The sequence below is a fragment of the Papaver somniferum genome, chromosome 8 (assembly GCF_003573695.1).
Source record: "Papaver somniferum cultivar HN1 chromosome 8, ASM357369v1, whole genome shotgun sequence".
Lineage (NCBI taxonomy): Eukaryota > Viridiplantae > Streptophyta > Magnoliopsida > Ranunculales > Papaveraceae > Papaver > Papaver somniferum.
The window spans coordinates 117695340-117709966 of NC_039365.1; the positions used below are offsets into that span (position 1 = coordinate 117695340).

The window sequence follows — 14627 nt, forward strand, 5'->3', positions numbered from 1 at the left end:
TTTCCAGATATTCAGCTAATGAATTTAAAGATTATAAATAATTAATTGATGGATCTATACTAGCAGGCATGCTATCTAGGAGCATTAATTATCTGAGAATTGAATGATATGAGCTTGTTGAAGCGTCATATTTTCTTTACATAATCAGGGAAAACATTGTTACATCCTGAATACGTTATTGCTCTATACTAGCAGGTAAGTCTTCTAGGAGCCGTCTAATCTTTCGATTCTACATAGGAGTAATTACTGAAATTGCTCAGTATTTATGAGATACGCTGTTGCCTCAGCTGAGAGACTGCACATCTGTATATACTCTGAGAGACGTTATTCTCAGTCAGAGATTCTTGTGGCATGAGATTTCATGCTTCGACGAGATACATGAGCTTCAATACTCATCTGATTGCTGGATCAAGAGCATTACAATTATGGTTTTACGATTTTAATCCTTGTTGGAAATCCACCATCTACATTGAGTCCCCTACTTAGTGAGGGACAGTAATGTTCCTCAGTCAGCACTGTATGGTGATTTTCTAATTATAAACGAAATAAGTAATTGAACTTAGTCGTAAGGTAAGATGTTACCGGATTTTCGATTGCGTGGGTAAACCATGGTTTGAAAGAAGATCCAGTGGCATGATAGAGCGCCTAACGAGTCTAAATTGATGTAGGCCCGCTGATTTGGTGATGGAGCCTTGGTCGGTTTAGGATCCACGGGTTCGGGCCCAAGAAAGGAAATCCTTGTGAAATTAGGTTTTGGAAACAAAGTTTGATATAAAAGGAATTAATCCCCCCTCCTTTTTTTTGTTTCTCCTCCAACAACCGACCACCACCTTCATCTCCTCATCATCTCACGTCCGAGCAAAGAAAAAAGTCTCGCCGGAGTTGTTGTTGTTGTTGATCGTCGGTGCCGTTTGATCACTGTCCGGCCACATTCCGGCCGACACCGACCAGGCGAGTATTTTTTTTTTTTTAGAATTTCATGAGTTGTTCATGCCTTGATCATGTTAAAATTTTATGCATGTGCATATATTAACTGTGATTTTTGTAGAAAAACCCTTATTTTATTAAACATATGTTCGTTCGATCGTTAATTCAAGAGACTAGCAATAATCCCTGTCTTGAGAGATTTTTATTTTGATATAGACCTGTGTCCAGCGATAAAATTTTGTTTATGAGCTTTCATGGAAACAAAAACTTTATCTTAAAAGGTGTGAACTTTTCACAAAACCGAAATAAACCTTCGTTTCAAAGAAAGACGATCATATGAAGGAAAAGAGATTTTTTTTATCAAACCGTGGAGCATCCACGAATTTTTTTTCATAAAATCACGTGAGCTTGCGCTCACGTCATTTTTTTTATTTTAAATTTACGTGAGTTAATCACGTTTTTATTTATTTATATATATATGTATATATATTTTTGAAAAACCAAAGCCTGACTTTGAGCAATATTAACAGAAAACAATTATTTATGATGAAATATTTGTTTATTTTTCATAATTCGATGATTAATGTTCGTATGATGTAAGTGTTCATGATTTTATGAAAACCTGAGTTTTGCTCGTCTTTTGTAGATTCGAAGAAACGAGCAAATTTTGGAGTGTTAACTCTTGCATTACCATCACTATTGTTAGTGGAATCGAAAAAAGGTAAGAGTTAAGAGTTACCATTTTGTGAATGCTTGCATGAGCATTTTGTCATTGGCATATCCAAAACTCTGCGTCTCTGGTTCCAGAAAATGGTGACTCCCAGCAGTAGCAGTGATTATGATTATTACTACTCTTCTAGCTCCTCTGAAGAGGATTACAAGACTTCTGCATCCAAAGATCGTTCCAAGATGGACCAATCATCGAAGGATTCTAAGAAATTTATGAATGGTATATACCTTGATCATTCGAAAGCCTCTCATGATAACTTCTTGAAGATAAAGGTTGAGGACGAGATATTAGCTGATTATCGACAAGAGAGGGAACGATTACAGCGTAGGAAGTTTGCAGCTGAGGAGAAACTTCGATCTCGTGTTGACGGTGTAGATTCGGATTCAGATGCTTCAGAAGACGAACCCGTATGGGTGCCACTGATAGGTGTAGAATGCACCTTGATTTTGAGTGTGTGTCACCGTACGTTAATTCCGGGTAGAATGGTGAGCTACCCAACCTCCCACCAATAGAAGCACTACTCTTTGATCTCTTGAGTGCTAATTTTTTCAATCATGAGGGTGACGTCTATAGATGAAAGCCTCCTTCTTATAGTTCGATTTTTATCTATCACCATTCTCTCTCTCGACAACAAAGGCTCCATAGAAACACCATCATCATCAACAAGGAGCGATATCAAAATCTACAAGGAAATTTGAAGACGTTGAAGGTTTACAAGCAACGAAACAAAAAAAGAGAAAATTTCATATTCAAGTAAAGCAACATATAATGAGCAGATTTTTTACATATATGTTGAGGACTTACAATACAATGAGCATAATTAAACATACAAGTGGAAGACTTATTTACAAGAGCATATAGAATCAAAAGGTGAAAATTATTGAAGTTTATGATTTTGAGACGATACAAGTTGTGAAGAATCAAGCGGTAAAGTACTTTTCCCATGGCCATGGCCATGGTTTGTTTTATTTCACTTTGTTTTGTATTATTTCTCCTGTCTCAAAAAAAAAAAAAAGAAAGAGAGAAGAAGAAGAAAAAATGAGACAAGAGAAAAATGTATCGTTTTTTTACTTTTTATTTAATAAGCCGTGGGGAAGGAAAATCAATAAGGAAGTTTCAAGCGACAAAGAGGTAAAAAGTTACAAATTGTCAAGGATCTACGAAATTCAAGAGTTTATCATCAATAGTTGGAACCGAAGACGAAGACCAAGAATATAAAGACGAGGAGCGGAAGACGTTTCTATTGGATGTTGTGAGAGTGGTGTTATCATCATTGCAATCGGATGTGAAGGTGACTAAGTAATCTCATCCTCGATAATAGTGGTTGATTTCCTTTCTTATAGATCGTAAGAAAAATGGTTTTTCAAAATGTTAAAAGATGTGGGTTTTTAAAATATTTCGGAAGTTGTCCTTCCCACCATTCAACGTGTTGCAGGATTTCTCTCTTCATTCGTACCTGCACAAATGTGAGACCCATAAAAAAGTCGTCTTTTTGAGTGCAATTATCATAAAATCCTTTTAAGTGAGGCAGAAGTCGAGGCGAAATGCTTATTGATCGTTCCCAAACACGCGTTCTCTCATTATGGTGTGGTTATTTCTCACTCAACATTTAAGAACGAGAACATGTTCTTTGGTATTTCTAACTTCTTATTACTAGCATGCAGAAATTTTATGTCCTCATAACTCTTTGGATGCTTGCGACGCTGGAAAGCTTTGAAGTTGTAAGTTTTATTTTGATTTGCTCGAGGACTAGAAAAGTCTAAGTGTGGGGGAATTTGATAGGTGTAGAATACACCTTGATTTAATATCTATTGGTTATGCTTTCTTTGCTATTTTTCTTGTAAATTATGTATTTTACGCTTGTTTTGAGTTTTATAGCTACTCTGGATCATGCGGACGAAAATGAGAAGAAATAATCCAAATTTGAGCAAATGGGCAACATTGTCATTTCATAGGCGAACACTATCTGGAGTCCATTCAATGTTAAGGGGAAACTCTACTTGAAGGAGTACTAAATACAAATCAGCTGAGGATAAGAGGCCGCACTTTGGTTAACCCTTATCAGAAGTGACCGGGTGTCATTATCCAGCCTTACCCTAAACCTAAATTCGAGAGAGATGTCTCTCATTCATCCCAATCATTTGCAAACTTAAAATTCCGAGAAAACGAAAAGAGGCAGCAGCTGCTGTTGTTACTTCCGAGAAAACAGATCGAGAAGATATGAAGAAATTGAGAGATGGGTTTATTGAGGATCTGAATCTGATAAAGGGGTTGATGACCGTGAAAAATCGAGACAGAGATTACCAGGATGACTCTGTGATTGAAGATTGTGTTGGTGATTGAAGTCGACAGATAGAGATGCTGATTAGGTCTTGCTGTGGAGGATAAATGGAGTCGACAACCTAAATTGAAGAACAAAACAAGATAGGGTTTGATTCGAAATGGGTTTTTAGTTTGAATCTGTGAGTTAATTGAAGATTGGTTATATTCTGAATCTGAGATGATGAAAGATGGAATTGCAGAGAAGATGGTGATGAACCTTCTATTGAATCGGAGATGGTGATTTTCATGGGTTGGTGGTGCTGTTGAAGGTGATTTAGGGTTTGAGAAGATATTGCAGATGAAAATTGATTGAACTGAAGAAGGAATTGAAGCTGAAATTGAAATGGGTTTTCCTCGATTTAGAGTCAACAGTGAAGAATTGGAGTTGATGCCATCGAACTCAGTGGATGGAACAGATGGAGATTGTTTAAGGGTTTGTAGATTTCCTGGCGTTTTATATTCATAGGTTTGTGTTAGCATTCAGAGATGGAGAAGTAGATGATACTGTCGCTGTTGTTTGATGGGTTTACGGTGAGCTGAACTACAGACTAAATCGTTGACGTGGATTAGAATGAGTTTAAGATATAATGGGAAGTTGGATTGAATCTACACAAGAACAAATAGATGTATGTTAGGTTCTTAACAGGTATGAAACAGAGATAAGCCTGAAATAGGCTTGAAATTGATCGAAATACAAAAAGAACTCTGCCTGAATTTACTGCACCGACGATCTATGTCAGTGATGACCGATCCAACTTAACTCAGACGAGTAATACCAGTCAGCCGAGTAAGATGCTAACTCGGTGTTTGAATCTCTTCCCTTGAACCTCTTGACCATTGGATACTGTCAGTCTGACTGTTAAACGTGACGGAATATTCCCTCGACAGAGCAGCACTTCCCGGTGCCGTTTTCTGTCTGGATTCCGGTGGTACCATGATTTTTCCGGCGACTCAATTAGTGAAGAATTTTCTAGAATCGTGGATTTGAAGAATTGGGCTTGGATTTGGAAAGAGAATATGGAAGATGTGGGGAAAGGCTTGGATTTGGAAGTTGAGTTACAAAGGGAAAGGGATTCGATTGCTAGGAAGTTGAAGCCTATAAATAGAGACACACTTTTGCACACCTCTACACACACAACACTTGTGTTTTTGCTTGCTTTTTCAAAATTCTTCTTTTAATTATTTGTGTGAACTTTAAAAATTCTCCCTTTAATTATTTGTGTGAATTTCAAAAACATGAGTAGCTAATTTTCTTATTGATTGAGGATGAATTCCTTGTTCTTAACATGTTTTGAGTTTTGTTTTTAAATCTACTATTATCGTTTGTTTTTACTAATAGGAATGTTTATACATTCATGGTTGATTGATAGATTGTTTAGGTGGCCAATAAATTGATTTTTTAATTGATCTAAAACTAGTGAAAGTTAGGGGATAAGTAATCGTTTCTTGACTCTTTACACAAGTAGCAAACACGAGACCTTGCGGAGGGATTCCGTGGAGAAATTGTGTGTGAAAACAACATTAGAAAGTAGACCTTGAGCTAAGAGTCTAACTACTAATATCAACCTAATAAATTCATAAATCTTAATGCGTTTAACTAAATTACATCTTGAGTGAGCTACTACTAGGTGATTTGTTGAATAGAATCCGGTAGTCGAGAACTTCCGTATCCGGTGATACTAGGGATTTAGGGGTTTAGCACTGAGCTAGCTGCTTTACCTACGGTTGGTGATAATCTATGACTAATAAAAAGTGGAAAAGAACATAACTTGATTTATTGTTTTGCAACGAAGAAGGATTCCTTGATATAATCTCTCTTATTGGTTTTAACATACACTTTTAATTGCTTTGTTTATTTTCTTTTTCTTTTCAAAACCAAAACCCCCCTCTTTTCGTTACAATTTTACAACTAAAAATCTCTTGCTCCTCGTGGGAATGAACTTGACTACACTATATTACTTGTTAATTAGGTGGAAAACATTAATTAATTTGTTGTGGTTACGACACGCATTAAATTTTGGCGCCGCTGCCGGGGAGTGGTTAAGCATTTATTTAAAAAAAAAACAAAAAAAATATTGCATAAAACCTCCAACTTGTAGAGATTTTAGAGTCAGTAGCATACTTCTAGGTATGTTTACATATAGAATTCTGACCGACATAACTGAACTTGGAAGTGTTAGGGAACTACGTTTGGATTTCTTACTTGTTAGAGTGTTAAATAATGGATCTAATCATGCCGGTGATGCAAATTAGGGGAAGGGAGAAATGCATTATTAGAGTTGTTGATCAATCATTAGTGGAGACTACCCATACTTATTTCATGTGAGGCACCGACCAATTTATTTTTTTGTAGATGACTAAAAAAGCTTTTTTTGAGTATGTGTCACCGTACGTTAATTCCGGGTAGAATGGTGAGCTACCCAACATCCCACCAATAGAAGCACTACTCTTTGATCTCTTGAGTGCTAATTTTTTCAATCATGAGGGTGACGTCTATAGATGAAAGCCTCCTTCTTGTAGTTCGATTTGTAGTTAGCACCATTCTCTCTCTCGACAACAACGGGTCCATAGAAACACCATCATCATCAACAAGGAGCGACATCAAAATCTACAAGGAAGGTTGAAGACATTGGAGGTTTACAAGCAACGAAACAAGAAAAGAGAAAATTTCATATTCAAGTAAAGCAACATACAATGAGCAGATTTTTTACATATATGTTGAGGACTTACAATACAATGAGCATAATTAAACATACAAGTGGAAGACTTCTTTACAAGAGCAAAGAGAATCAAAAGGTGAAAATTATTGAAGTTTATGATTTTGAGACGATACAAGTTGTGAAGAATCAAGCGGTAAAGTATTTTTCCCACGACCATGGTTTGTTTTATTTCACTTTGTTTTGAATTATTTCTCTTGTCTTAGAAAAAAAAATGAAAAAAATGAGACAAGAGAAAAATTTATCATTGTCTTACTTTTTATTTAATAAGCCGTGGGGAAGGAAAATCTATAAGGAAGTTTCAAGCGACAAGGAGGTAAAAAGTTACAAATTGTCAAGGATCTACGAAATTCAAGAGTTTATCATCAATAGTTGGAACCGAAGACGAATACCAAGAAGATAAAGACGAGGAGCGGAAGACGTTTCTATTGGATGCTGTGAGAGTGGTGTTATCATCATTGCAATCGGATGTGAAGGTGAGTAAGTAATCTCATCCTCCATAATAGTGGTTGATTTCCTTTCTTAGAGATCGTCAGAAAAATGGTTTTTTAAAATATTAAAAGATGTGGGTTTTTAAAACATTTCGGAAGTTGTCCTTCCCACCATTCAACGTGTTGTAGGATTTCTCTCTTCATTTCTACCTGCACAAATGTGAGACCCATAAAAAAGTCGTCTTTTTTAGTGCAATTATCATAAAATCCTTTTAAGTGAGGCAGAAGTCGAGGCGAAATGCTTATTGATCGTTCTCAGACAGGTGTTCTCTCATTATGGTGTGGTTATTTATCACTAAACATTTAAGAGTGAGAACATGTTCTTTGGTATTTCTAACTTCTTATTACTAGCATGCAGAAACTCTATGTCCTCATAACCCTTTGGATGCTTGCGACGCTGGAAAGCTTTGAAGTTGTAAGTTTTAGTTTGATTTGCTCGAGGACTAGCAAATCCTAAGTGTGGGGGAATTTGATAGGTGTAGAATACACCTTGATTTAATATCTATTGGTTATTCTTTCTTTGCTATTTTTCTTGTAAATTATATATTTTACGCTTGTTTTTAGTTTTATAGCTACTTTGGAGTCATGCGGACGAAAAGGAAGAAATAATCCAAATTTGAGCAAATGGGCAATATTGTCATTTCATAGGCGAACACTATCTGGAGTCCATTCATTTTTAAGGGGAAACTCTACTTGAAGGAGTACTAAATACAGGTCAGCTGAGGATAAGGGGTCGGACTTTGGTTAACCCTTATCAGAAGTGACCGAGTGTCATTATCCAGCGTTGCCCTAAACCTAAATTCGAGAGAGATGTCTCTCATTCATCCCAATCATTTGCAAACTTAAAACTTAGAGAAAAAGAAAAGAGGCAGCAGCTGTTGCTGTTACTTCCGAGAGAACAGATCGACAAGATATGAAGAAATTGAGAAATGGGTTTGCTGAGGATCTGAATCTTATAAAGGGGTCGATGTCCGTGACAAATAGAGACAAAGATTAGCAGGATGACTCTGTGATTGAGGATTGTGTTGATGATTGAAGTCGACAGATAGAGATGTTGATTAGGTCTTTCCTTAGAGGATGAATGGAGTCGATAACTGAAATTGAAGAACAAAATAGGATATGGTTTGATTCGAAATGGGTTTTTGGTTTTTATCTGTGAGTTAATTGAAGATGGGTTTTATTCTTAATCTGAGATATTGAAAGATGGAATTGCAGAGAAGATGGTGATGAACCTTCTGTTGAACCGAATGGTGATTTTCATGGGTTGGTGGTGCTGTTGAAGGTGATTTAGGGTTTGAGAAGATATTGCTGATGGAAATTGATTGAACTGAAGAAGGAATCGAAGCTGAAATTGAAATGGGTTTTCCTCGATTTAGAGTCAACGGTGAATAATTGGAGTTGATGCCATCGAACTCAGTGGATGGAACAGATGGAGATTGTTTAAGGGTTTGTAGATTTCCTGGCGTTTGATATTCATGGGTTTGTATTAGAATTCAGAGATGGAGAAGTAGATGAACTTTCGTTGTTGTTTGATGGGTTTACGGTGAGCTGAACTACAAACTAAATCGTTGTTGTGGATTAGAATGAGTCTAAGATATAATGGGAAGTTGGATTGAAGCTACAGAAGAACAAATAGATGCATGTTAGGTTCTTAACAGGTATGAAGCAGAGATAAGCCTGAAACAGGCTTGGAATTGGTCGAAATACAAACAGAACTCTTCCTGAATTTACTGCACTGGCTATCCAACTCAGTGATGACCGATCCAACCTAACTCAGCCGAGTAAGACCAGTCAGCCAAGTAAGATGTTAACTCGGTGTATGAATCTCTTCCCTTGACCCTCTTGACCATTGGATATCGTCAGTCTGACTGTTAACCGTGACGGAATATTCCCTCGACAGAAAGAAGATTCTGATGACTGGCAGCACTTCCCGGTGCCGTTTTCTGTCTGGATTCCGGTGGTACCATGATTTTTCCGGCGACTCAATTAGTGAAGAATTTTCTAGAATCATGGATTTGAAGAATTGGGCTTGGATTTGGAAAGAGAGTATGGAAGATGTGGGGAAAGGCTTGGATTTGGAAGTTGAGTTACAAAGGGAAAGGGATTCTATTCCTAAGAGGATTGCTAGGAAATTGAAGCCTATAAATAGAGACACACTTTTGCACACCTCTACACACACAACACTTTTGTTATTGCTTGCTTTTTCAAAATTCTTCTTGTGTGAACTTTAAAAATTCTCCCTTTAATTATTTGTGTGAATTTCAAAAATATGAGTAGCTAATTTTCTTATTGATTGAGGATGAATTCCTAGTTCTTAACATGTTTTGAGCTTTGTTTTTAAATCTACTTTGAAGTTTTTCACATGATTATCGTTTGTTTTTACTAATAGGAATGTTTATACTTTCATGGTTGATTGATAGATTGTTTAGGTGGCCAACTAAATTGATTTGTTAATTGATCTAAAGCTAGTGAAAGTTAGGGCGTAAGTAATTGTTTCTTGACTCTTTACACAAGTAGCAAACACGAGAATGCGGAGGGATTCCGTGGAGCAATTGTGTGTGAAAACAACGTTAGCAAGTATACCTTGAGCTAAGAGTTTAACTACTAATATGAACCTAATAAATTCATAAATATTAATACATTTAACTAAATTACATCTTGAGTGAGCTACTACTAGGTGGTTTGTTGAATAGAATCCGGTAGTCGAGAACTTCTGTATCCGGTGATACTAGGGATTTAGGGGTTTAGCACTGAGCTAGCTTCTTTACCTACGGTTGGTGATAATCTATGACTAATAAAAAGTGGAAAAGAACATAACTTGATTTATTGTTTTGCAACGAAGAAGGATTCCTTGATCTGAACTCTCTTATTGGTTTCAACATACACTTTTAATTGCTTTGTTTATTTTCTTTTGCTTTTCAAAACCAAGACCCCCCTCTTTTCGTGACAACTTTACCACTAAAAATCTCTTGCTCCTCGTGGGAACGAACTTGACTACACTATATTACTTGTTAATTAGGTGGAAAAACATTAATTAATTTGTTGTGGTTACGACACACATCAACCATGGGAGCGCAAAATTAAACCAAACCGACGTACCAAGGAGATTGAGCGATTGGTTGAAGCTGACCGCGAAGCTGAGCGTGAAAAAGAAGAGTACTGGGATATGATGTATAGCGATCCTGATGAGAGACTAGACTTCATCAATGGTCCTAACAGTGACTCTGAGGAAGAATCTGATGAGAACCCTTCGAAAGACAATAATGATGACAAATCTGATAATTCTGAAAAATCTGATGACGAATCCGATGCATCTGATGATTAGTCTTGTGACGAGTCTTTCTGAGATTATTTATTTTCCATTGCAGTAGATATTTTCTGGTTGCTTGAGCAGTTTGGCTGTAGAGATGTTGCGTTAGAAATTATTTTTTGAAAAATAATCCCTTATCGTATTTTGCCAAATTTTCTTCACACCCCGACTGAATAGGATGGACCAACGTTCATGTAGGTAATAATTATATATCCATGAAGTACGATTATACGAGCTGGATTGGAGACACGCGGCCTGCCAGATCATCAGTTCACAGTTGCGACGTTGGTTACATCCAAAGTGCCAACATTACCGTTGAACACGCTTGAACCGTCAGTCCCCAGTATTGTCGCCCATCTTCTATGTTACCGGATACACTCTGATTTGAGAGTTAGGGTTTCAATAAAAACCGCAACAGATTTGACTATATCTGCTATTGGATAAGCATCCAGACCTTCAATTTGTAGGTTTTTCTATTTAAACAACATCTCGTCTCCTGTTTTGTGTATTATCAGAAGGAATTTTGATCACAATCATACCTCTCATCGCCATGTCCAGCAGTAGTATTTCTTCTCGAAACGAGCCTCAATCAAAGCATGAAGTAGAAGCGTCCGCCTCAGTAAGTTGTATATTTTTCTCCATCTCCATTTGATTAGAGTTATTGATCATAGGGAAATGATTTGTTGCACGATAATCAGAAGAATCCATCTTCTTCTCATAGCTTGAGGCCTAAGCGGACTGTTAAATATCCTGCCCAGTACAGGTCAGCTCATACTGAAGCCGGCACATCTGTGAGTAATTCCATGACTTCTCGACTGAAGTTTTACTCAATGATTTATCCAATCTTCATTTGAAATTGAAAACTTCTTCATCACAGGTCGATGTGCATGTTGTTTTTGATGCTAGAAAGAGAAGGAATGGGAAGTCCGCGATTGATGATGACGTCGACGAAAACTCCACCAATTCCGTGGAAACTGGAGTTAGAATTCACTACCCGACATCTGGACTCCTGTTTGAGACTCCCATGGTTAACACTTTCCCGGATAATGTGGTAGTTGGTGGCTTCGTCATTCCCAAGTGTCGCGTGTCTTTGTATACCAAAATCTGGAGACGATACAGACACATTTCCACTACCGAGGTGGGGAGAGGCTTCCTGCCGACCCTCCTGACTACAGTCGCCGGGTTACTACCAATCATCAAAGAGATGATGGAGATGAATCTGCGGGACGTCAATAATCATGAACTTCACAGATGGGATGACATGATATCGAATTGTGATACCTTGAGGTTCAACGTCAGTTGGCTTCGTCGTCGGATCGAGATGATAAAAATTGACAGGGAAGCGGCTGCTGCTGATGCGATTTCTACCACAACTACTTTCTTGGAAGAGGAGAAGGCACTTGCCTTGGAGTCAGCAAGAGTTGAGAAAGCTGTCCAGGACTTGAAAGTGAAGACCCAAAACTTTCAAAAGAATCTTGACATGGCTGTCTATAAAAATTACTCTTCGCTGGATGGTTTACTCTGAGTGAGCATTTATGATTGTTGTTTTCGAATAGGTTTAGGCTTTTTGTTTAGGTAGAATAATTGATCATGGTATGAAAGAATTTTTTATTCATTTATGAAATGTTTAATGAACAAAGGAGCATTTTGCATACTCTTTGGAGGAATATAAATTACATTTTGAGAAATTCTTGAAATGATGAAAAGGTAATGGTTTTCTACGGATCAGGAATAATATGCTTTGAGCCATTTACCATTGATGATATTTCCTTCCACTCTTCCGTCAATAGCTAAGATCTTGTAATATCCACTGGATACTTCCTTGATGATTACATATGGTCCTTCCCATTTCGGAGAGAACTTGGGAGCAGACATATCTTGTTGAATGTGTTTTGCTGTCTTTAACACCAAATATTTTACTTGGAACGTTCGAGGTCTTACCATTTTTTTGTAAGCTCTGAAGATCCTTTGTTTGTATACTTCCACGTATTTTTCTACCTTAGCCCTCCTTGACTCAAGCATTTCCAGTTCGGTGATCCTTGTGTTGGACACTTATGCTTCATCCCATTGTACTCCACTGGATGTGGCGATCCTTGCTGAAGGAATCTTGATTTCTGCTGGGAGTATGGCATCATCTCCATAGACGAGAGAGTATGGTGAAGTTCCGATCGAACTCCTTGGTGCGGTCCGGTAGGCCCATAAAGCCATAGGAAATTGTTCATGCCACGTTCAAGGATTATCATGAATTGTTCGGTTGAGTATTCAGATCAAAGTCTTGTTGGTACTCTCTGCTTGTCTGCTTCCTTGGGGATAATACGGTGTGGAGAAAACTTGTTTGATGCCGTATTCCTCGAGCAATTCTGTCACGTGTTTGTTGGAAAAAGGAGTTCCATTAGCAGCGATAATATGTTTAGGAACGCCGAACCTACATATTATGAGTTCCTTGATGAAGGCCGCGATTGTGACTCCAGTGGTGCTTCGAAGAGGGATAGCTTCAACCCACTTGGTAAAATACTCAGTTGCAGTGATGATGTACTCATGCTGCTTCGAAGACGCTGGATTGATTTTCCCTATGATATCCAGTCCCCAGTTATATAAAGGCCATGGACTATTCACAGAATTCAATGGGAGACAATGAGTGTGGATGAGATTACCATGAACTTGGAATTAATTACACCTATGAACGTGCGCACCTGCGTGGTCTTCCATTGTCGGCCAATAATATTTCTCATGAATTTGGAGGAATAATTTCCTTTTTCCTTGATGTTATCCATCGTGCATTTCTTTTAAAATTGTCGGGATTTCATGCTCAGCTAAGCATCTCAGTAAATTCCCACAAAAGCTTTTGCGGCATAAGATTCCATCAACAAAGGCAAATATTTTAGCTCTCTGAGTGAGTTTGATTGTATCTTTCTTATCCAACGGAAGTTCATAGTCACGAAGGTATTTGATGTAAGGTTCACTCTAGTCCTAGTGTGATGGAATGTCAAAGCTTCTAAATGATGAGGAGGCGTCTGAAAATTGGGGCAAGATCTTTGCAGAATTCTTGATTGAGCCTCCATGGAAGGACAATAGTACCCCATCCTTTGAATCTTTATGTAAAGTGTTACTACCAACGTCTACCCGCAGATTTCTTCATGTTTGCGTTTGAGTTGCTCGTCCTCTTCATCGTTTCCGAGGCGTCGTGGTAAAGACCCATCAGGATTTCGATAGTATAACGCTCCATAAAGCAAGAAATAATTCTTTAACTCCTTGAGACTGACTTTCCCTTATGAAATAGAACTGCTCAATTCATGAATAATAGGCGCGCTCCAATCGTTTGCTTGAATGTCTTCAACTTGAGCAATCCAGGTGGATGACAAAGCACGCCTTTGTACCGTGATTTTTTTCTCTTCTCCTTCGAATTGCAGCTTGGAAGCGAGAGTTTCTAGGCAGTCAGCATGCCTGTTGTTAGTTCGTCCAGTATGAACAATTGTTGCATCAGCAAAATGGGTTAATATCCGCTGTACTTCAGTTCTGAATGGTAGGAGCGTAATTTATTTGAGGGAGTATGCCTCATTCATTTGATTGACCAGTAGTTTTGAATCTCCTCTTATCTCAAGGTGTATTGCTCCTGCTTGCTTGGCCAAAGACAACCCTAGCGGGAAAGCTTCGTATTCCTCTGAATTGTTGGTGCAGTGGAAATCCAACTTGAATGAGTGCGAGAACACTTCGCCAGATGGAGATACTAGTACTATGCCCGTTCCTCCGGTATCATTGATAGGAGTGGAGGATCCGTCAAAGTATAAAAGCCACGTCTCTTCTTTGATGACTATGACTTATGGAAACTCGCCGGGCACATCTTCATGTAACATTGTTGCATCTTCCCCTGGAAAAGCAGCGAGCAAGTCTGCAACTGCTTGGCCTTTGATTTCTTTAGGTGGTACAATAGCTATGTCAAACTCTGACATTTGAATTAGGAACTTTGCTGGTCTCCCTATCAAGAATGGCTTTGACAGTAAAAACTTTATAGGGTCGGCCTTGGAAATGAGCACGACTCTGTTGGATAGCAAATAGTGCCTGAATTTCTGGATTGCATGCACCAGCGCTAGACATGCTATTTTGGATTTTAGGTATCGAAGTTGAGCGTC

At 38.0% G+C, this 14627-nt stretch overlaps 1 protein-coding gene across 1 annotated transcript; it reads left to right on the top strand.

Annotated features, from left to right (window-relative positions):
• The first annotated feature begins 1737 nt into the window (after window positions 1–1737).
• Window positions 1738–10512, top strand: LOC113305966 (glutamic acid-rich protein-like). Its single transcript, XM_026554956.1, has 2 exons — window positions 1738–2064; window positions 10261–10512. Exons 1-2 carry the CDS (start codon window positions 1738–1740, stop codon window positions 10510–10512), a joined length of 579 nt encoding a protein of 192 aa, XP_026410741.1.
• Window positions 10513–14627: the final 4115 nt, after the last annotated feature.